At 38.0% G+C, this 7,951-nt stretch overlaps 1 protein-coding gene across 1 annotated transcript in view; it reads right to left on the minus strand.

Moving 5' to 3' along the window:
- LOC118334163 overlaps nucleotides 1–7,951 on the minus strand; it is a gene marked incomplete at its 5' end in the record, with an annotated part of 12,923 nt that extends 4,972 nt beyond the window's left edge. Inside the window, 15 exon segments of the mRNA XM_035669983.1 lie at nucleotides 224–427; nucleotides 571–634; nucleotides 1,030–1,141; nucleotides 1,585–1,727; nucleotides 2,128–2,278; nucleotides 2,705–2,840; nucleotides 2,961–3,104; nucleotides 3,555–3,686; nucleotides 4,515–4,704; nucleotides 4,819–4,922; nucleotides 5,236–5,387; nucleotides 6,015–6,152; nucleotides 6,342–6,509; nucleotides 6,673–6,802; nucleotides 7,789–7,951. Of these exon segments, the coding sequence (XP_035525876.1) occupies nucleotides 224–427; nucleotides 571–634; nucleotides 1,030–1,141; nucleotides 1,585–1,727; nucleotides 2,128–2,278; nucleotides 2,705–2,840; nucleotides 2,961–3,104; nucleotides 3,555–3,686; nucleotides 4,515–4,704; nucleotides 4,819–4,922; nucleotides 5,236–5,387; nucleotides 6,015–6,152; nucleotides 6,342–6,509; nucleotides 6,673–6,802; nucleotides 7,789–7,818 (1,998 nt within the window).

The following is a 7,951-nucleotide window of genomic DNA, read 5'->3' on the forward strand; positions in this document are numbered from 1 at the left end:
TTTTAGTTATTTACCAATGTGTTTTTCTGTATTATTTGCCTTTTTTAGTCATCCACTGTACAGCACTTTGGTCAGTTTATACTGTGTTTAAATGTGCTTTATAAATTAAATTTACTTACTTACTAACAATTCTTTACATCTCTATTCAGGTTTTTGTTTTACTGCATCACCCCCAAAATAAAATGACGGATAGGACGGACCTAAGATCTGGATCTGGATTTACCTTGAACTTTTCCAGATTTTCCGTGAATGTGTGGAGAGTTTTCACCATGGAGTCGAACTTCACCAGGCCAATGACATGATGGAAATCATAAGCCATGCTCCTTGTTGCAAAGTTGTCAAAGAGCTCTTTCACCACATTAATTTTCTTTATTTCACCACTTCCGTAGCACTCTTCCTCCATGGATGAGCTTGTATCTATCAGCACCTGATGAAAATGAAGTCAAAAATATGACTACTGAAGCTACTGCAGGTACAGCGGCTTTAAAGTAACAAAGGCAGCTCTACAACAATCAAGCAAAACTAAAACGTTCTTTAGAAGAAATGATCAGATGAGACAAAAAGTGTTACCAGTATAGCTTCTATTGGACTCCTTGTTGTGACAAATGTTTGGTCATCTCTATGGTCACCAGTCCTGTGTTAAATGCAGGGGTGGGATGTAAGTACATTTACTCAAGCAATATACTTTAGTACAAATTTACTTTATACTAGAGTATTTACATTTGATACAAAATTTATAGTTATACTATACTTAAACTAAATCTCAGAGGCAAATATTTTACTTTATACTCCACTACATTTGACAGCTTTACTTAATAGTTGCTTTTCAGATTACAATTTTGTAATCCTGTCAGACGGAAGGATGTAAATCCAACCCTTTGTGAAACTTTGGGAAGAACAGTCTGTAAGTCAGTGAAATGCTACTTGTCTGATGCAAAGCTGTTATTCACCAAAACACGACTCATGTTCCCAATTCTGCCATAGACAAGCATTTAAAACATAAAGTGGATACAATATAAAGGTACTCACTTTGCTGCCAACAGATTCACATCCACTGATTTTGTTTTACCATCCAAACAATCAAGTACTTGGATCATATCTGGGCATCCTTTTTCTTTATGCAAACACACACCAAGGTTGTCTGACAAAGAGAAACAAACACTTATTAAATAAAACAATTTACATTACAAAGCTTCCTACAAACATGGTAGTAAAGATCAGAGGCAAAATGGAAATTGTATCTTTTTACTGCTTCTGTAAAGAGGCATCGCTGAAACAGGTACAGGTTCTCGACACCCACAACAGTGCAACACACACCAGCACTGTTAGAGTGCGTCACATCATTTCATCCCCATATCACAACAGAATGCTTCATACAGACGTATGAAGTATAAAGTAACTTGAGTACAGTAATTGTAAGGAGGGCGCATGCATCGACACCACCAGTGAATTTATTATATTGAAAACAATGTAATGAGCATCATAAGACACCAGTGTGTTTTGCCCTGTAAGGCGCCAATGCCATTTGAAACGTGTGTGCAGAGTTAGAAATGAACCGTAAAGATAGTGAATTTAATGTCGTACCTTCACTCAGAAGAACAAGGCGTGCCCCACACTGTCCTAGCTCCTTCAAATGTAGAGGTGGGGTCACATTGAGGTTTTGATTGGAGGGAGATTTTAATTCCTCCACCATTCTTCCAAAAGTCTTCTCCATCTTTATCTGAAAGCTGTCATATAAATTGTACACGATAGTGAAAAACAAGTCAAAATGCAAAACTATTACGAGATAATATATTGACCATTCAATGTGGTTGTGGCAGGGGTGGCAAAGACTGACTATTGCTTGGAAACAGTCACACAAATTGTGCAACCAGAGAAATTTAGCCTTTTTGGCTATGGGCAAGCTGTTTTGGCCAAAACTTTCCCTTCCTATATTTGGAATTTTCTTTCTTGCAGGAGGAAATATCTCTATGTTTACTGAGAAGTTCACCAATGCCCAGGTCCAAGGAAGGCTTCAAACGCCAGAATTCACGCAGTACACCGACACCAGTGGATAGAAATTTATCTACATGGACAACATTGATTTTGTACTTTTATGAAAAGTTAAAGAAAATTAATGATACGTACTTCTGACCAGTATTCTTGTCCTGATGAATCCAAAGAGGATATGTTCGGATGAATGGAGGCAAACTGAGCAGGATTTTTTCAATGTCGTTGGCTTTCTGTAATGATGTTTCCCGCAAAAATGCTTCAGTGCAATTTGGAATTTTGTCTCCATCTAAACAAACAGATAGAAAATGAAGTGAAGCTGACAGTATTGCACCGTTTTCTAATACAAGTAGTTAATACGAGTTTCTATAAATACTAATGCTGAATTTCCATACAGTTGGGATACCTGTGCTGTGCCTCCAATTAGAGTGTTTAATGCACAATAAGTGTGACTCCATACAACAGGATGGCTGCGCAGAAGGTGGTTTTATGCAGTGTCAGTAGTTCTGAATCTTAGTAGCTTCAATGGACAAAACAGCTCGTAAAAAGGGCCAAAACTGCCCTTAAAATGTCCTGCAATAGCAGTTAGGCCCTGGCCACCATGGAATTACCTGTAGCTGCTTGCCAATTAAAGTAAAAAAGGGGGAACAGATCTGTAAACAGTGGGGCTGCTATTCAGGTTCTTCTGAGTTCTGAGTCAACGTTTTAGTTTTACCTTTAATTTTCTGGAGAACGTATGCTCGTTCAAAGGCATTAGGTACTCCAGGAACTCTGACTGGTTCACAGAAACGACTGCGATCGTCAGACGTGAGAGTGATTGGTGCGTAGTTCTCTTGATCTGCTGCCTGTTTCTGTCAAAATAAGGCAAAACAGTAGTAGTCAACCACTGAATAACAATTGACCTTAATGCATTCATAAATACATTCGAGTCATGCAAATTATTATTCAGTCAAAACTCGGTATCATCATACCTTTGACTCGGATAGGAGATGTGCCCAGCAGTACAGTGAATTCTCAAAGATGTCCAGGTCCTCAATTACTTTCTCCCCTCGTTGTGTCCCACGTTGGGGCAAAAGCTCTCTGAAGAGTATGTACAAGCCTTCAACAACTGCAATCTACAACACAAGAACAAGCACATCTGAAGAAATGGGTACAGGTGAAAGCACGCTTGTACTGTGTAAAGGTTCAGTTCACCCAACCGCAGGAAAACATCTTCCAAAATAATACAGTTCACTTTTATCTACAGAAATCTACGGCTGTGACCAATACAATGAAGGTGAATTACATATTTGTTTTGTAAAGCTAAAAGTGGTGAAAAATGGCATTTCGAAAAAATAGTGTTGTAAAGTTAAAAATAATGTGCATTAAAAAATATGTGTGCTTATAGTATTATTGCTCAGTTGTTTCCAGTTACTCAAGATATCCAGAAAACTGTTCCTGGAAAGATCTCTTTAAAAAACAACAATGTTGGTGTATTATTCTTTTTAATTCACTTGTTTTCACAGCACCACTTTTGTAAGGTAAAGTTTAATTAAGGCAGCATTAAAGAAGCTCTTATTGTTTACCTTCTGATTTCTGGTTAACTTTTCATTCCTGCAGAGCAACTGATGCAAACTTTGGGCGAGAGGGTGACATCCGGTCAGTTTTCGTATGTAGGAAATCAGTTTCTTTAGGCTCTCTTTTTTATAATGACTTCGCTAGAAGAAGAAAAAAATACAGGGTTAAACACACGGCAGAAGAAGAAGTAAAATTATTTTACAATGAAGCCACCTTTTTGTTAGATTTGCAATCTTAACAGATAAGATAAGTTCAGGAAACAAGACTAAAAGTCTACAATCTGTATCATGATGAAGTTCAGCATGCTTAAGTTTGCTAACACTGAACACAGAGTACAGCTGAGGCTAATGGGAATGTTGTAAGTCTTGTATTTGGTCATAAACCAGTAGTGGTAGTGGACAAATTGAATTGTTTGACCTGATGATGGTGCTAGATCTAAAGTTTTCACCATTCATCCTGAAGGAAACATGAATGTTTTTATTAAACTTCTTGGCACTCCATCCAATGTAGAGATATTTCAGTCTGAACCAAAGTGATGGACCAACACAATGTCCAACTGAGAGCCACGCTCTCAGTTGGACACGCTCTTAAAATATAGTGAGACTTTATGAAATTACTTTATGTAATTAGCTGCTTTCCATGAAAGAGTGATCAACACTGCAATGTGTCTGTAGCCATAATGTTGTATAATGAAACACAGATGAGATGGAGGGGGGTGTCATAAAATAGTCCACAGTACTTTTAGATTAGATTGGGTTAGATTCAACTTTAGTGTCATTGCACAAAGTACAAGTACTAAGACAACGAGATGCAGTTAAGCATCTAACCAGAAGTGCAATAAGCAGTAAAGTGCAGAGTAATGTACAGGGATATAAAAAATAACATTATATATATATATATATATATATATATGTTATTAGTACTGATAATCTTTTTATCTTCTTAATAACCTAAGAAATAAAACTTACAACAGCATAAAGTGAAGACAAGAACACGCTGATTCCTTTCTGGGTTTGCTGGACCGAAGGCACTACGTCATTAATGAAGAACGTCTCACTGTGTGGAGTCTCGTCAGAAAATGTGGACAAAGTGAAGAAAACCGTTGACCCTTCAGAGATTCCACAACTCTGCAGCGTGTCGCCGCCAGAGTGTTCACCTCTATAAATATAATAAACACGAGGAGAGCAGAAGTACTGTGTGAGTAAAGAAATACGCCCGTATTGATTGATTCATGCCATAATATTAATTCTTTGTGTGATCATTATGAATTACTTGTAATAAAGGACATGTGCCGGGATTCCACTTTCATTTGCCAGCTTGAGTCTCAGACTGGTCATGGTGTCACTTGCCAAGTTCACCGTCAGCTCAAAGTCTCCCTGTGTAAAATAAAGTAAACAAAAACAATTTTTAAGTATTTGTAACAGATTTTAAATAAATACTACATATGTGTGTAATGTATGTTAAAAAGTGGTTAATGAACAACAGACAATGCCATGTTAGAGCCTTGAGCACAGTAGTTGGACTGGATACAATTTCAATGTATTTATACTAAATATCACCAGTGACACTTTTCTTCTGAACACAGTTGTCTTATTTTAATGAAACATATTCAGCTTGTAGAATAATATCCATTCATCAGTTGCTAACAGTATCATTAGTTTTATCTTGATCAATATAGTTAAGATCTACCTTGAGCATAACGTGACATCGAACCACGTTGTCTCCGTAGGTTTCAGCAGCCTCTCGCTTTGGTATCTGAGGGGCCTCTTTAAGGTTTTCCTTCGGTGTGAATATGACATAAATCACAGCTCCGCTTTGAATATGTCTGTCATTCAAAGACCCTGTATGAGGAGACAACATTTTAAGTTGATATGGTGAACAAACATATTTAAACATCCAGCAGTTGACGAATGCGAGGCAAGTATTCACTGTCCTTATAGCTCCGTTTCTCACCAACTCCTGAGGGAAATATCTGGCTCGTTAGCTGCTAAATACTCCACCATGTTCGCCAGCTAGTCTCTAACTGTCTACCATTTTGTGCTAAGCTGTGTATTGGGTTGTTTTTTTTTTTTTACAGCTTTTCCTCTGAAAACAGCTGCTGGCTTGAACATAAACAGTTGTGGGCTGTAAAACCGAAGTGTAGCAACTCAATAAAGACTTTATGCAAACTACAAGACTTTTGTTATGATTTCTCAAGACGGATCCTCTTGTTCAAGTGGTTCAGAAATGCACCTAAACCTCATTGTGAGCTGTCAAACATAATTTTCTTTCCAAAAAAACTGGATGCAATTACGGTTGGGGCACCTTCGAGACAGAGCAGTAACCAATAAGATTCAAGAGAGTCCTGGTTCAAGATTTTGGATGCTTCAGTACTTCAGTACTGTGCAACAAAACAAAAGAATCTTGGAAATATAAACGTTTAACATCATTGAGCAACATTCACTGTGAAAGGTGTCAGGTCTGCTCACATGTGTTGAAGAAGGGATCGTCTGTCAGAGGCATCCCGTCGATTGTGTAGAGACAAACTCCTCTGGCGTTGCCGACACTTTCGAGATGGCCGATCCTTAACATCAGGTCCTCAACTGTGTTCTGTGCTGGATCCATATCTGCACGTTCAAAGTAACCACTGTTAAGCTGTTCAGTTGGGTGTGGATGTCTGCTTATACAATGATCACACAACTTAATTATTGCATCTTATTTCTAACCCACTGTGGTATCGGTAAATTGCGACTGGCCTAATCAATCTAATGGATTAGAAATGGATTATAAAAGATGTGAAGAAGTGTTCCTTTTACCTTCAATATGTTTGGGTTTAGGACATTTCGGGTATGTGTACTGCAGATGGAACGACTCCAATGATTTTTGCACAGGCGTCACAGTTTGAACTTGGCGCTCTGGAGCTCGGAGTCTTTGAATGAAGGTTTTCATAGCTGAAAAACGATTCCTCTCCACATGACTTAGACCTGTAAAAACGTAGGCACAAAAATGGTATTTGACTAATTAAATACATATTATGTCATTTTTTTATAATACAGTGGACATTTAACTCATCATTAGGCTTGTGTTTTGATCAATTATTCACTGACATTTGATGAAATTGCAAGTAAATGATGCGTTCAGGCTCACCAATGTTGTTTAGGTCTTCATCCGTTACGCCATCCACGAAATCTCGTTCATCTTTTACACCCAACTGGAAAAACTGGTTGTAGTAAGATTCCAGTCGGAACCTTTCAAGCATGTTGAACATCGCATCCATCTAAACAAAGACAATGTGACACTTTATTTACAATCTCCTTGAACACTTGTCACAAATGGAAGTTAATACTGTAGAATATAGTAAAGAATACAAAGATTTTGACATCATTTCTATTCTAGATACAATTTTGTCCCTGCTAAAGCCCCAAAAACCTAGACTACGGATGGAAATGATGCCAACTTGTTGTAGATTGGGCTCAAAATATTATTGGATCACTGCTTGATACAATAGTGTCGGTTCCAGTTTCTATAAATGTTACTCTAGCAGTAGCACTACCCACTCATGTCTTATTTGGGATTTTTATATAGTTAGCCATGCAACAGATGGTGTTGGGTTAGACCACTTTATACATGATGCAGGATGGTTAAATTAAAAATGCTGGTTTTCATGCCAAAAATTTAAAACTTTATCCTGTTACTTTATCCTTTATCCTGTTATCCTGAGTTGTGAGGATTTTAATTGTGTATAGACCTCTTGCCTTGATGGACACACCTTGGCCTGCAGCTGAGCATCACTCCCAATACATAATGACACTCAGCGGGCAATGTGTGTATGTATGGCTAACCCCATCCATGATCCTAACATAGACTGGATTATAAAGACAGCCTCTCATTCTCTGGATGACAGTCAGACCTTGCAAGCTGATGCTAACATTGAACAGCTCCAGGTTAGGTTCATTGGCAAAGTCACGTGTTTTGTTTTCGACCATAAACCGAAGTAATTGGACAAATTGAAGGTTTAACTTGATGATGGTGCCAGATTAACAAGTTAAGAGATCACTAAAGTTACTACAATTCAACCTGAAGGAAACATGAATGTTTGTACTATTTCAGTCCTCCACAATCTCCTCTAGCTTCAACCACTGACAGTTTATATACCAGTCTTCAACTTATAATATAACCAGTTAACCTCTCCGACACACTGAACTCTACAAAGTTCCTTAAAAATGCTGATTTTTTTTGTTAAAAACAGCAGAAAGTTCTTACTGAGAGGATACAGCTTCCTGAGGAGACCATCAATCAGCTTAGCAATTAGCCACAGACCCCACCCAGCATGCACCTGTTACAGAACATCACAGGTGTGTTTGATTTGGGTCTTAGACAGCTCGCTGGGGTGCTGCATTAATAAATGATGGTGTCACTACATAGA

This window comes from Morone saxatilis, unplaced genomic scaffold, assembly GCF_004916995.1.
Source record: "Morone saxatilis isolate NCDOM2014 unplaced genomic scaffold, NCSU_SB_2.0 Contig23, whole genome shotgun sequence".
Lineage (NCBI taxonomy): Eukaryota > Metazoa > Chordata > Actinopteri > Moronidae > Morone > Morone saxatilis.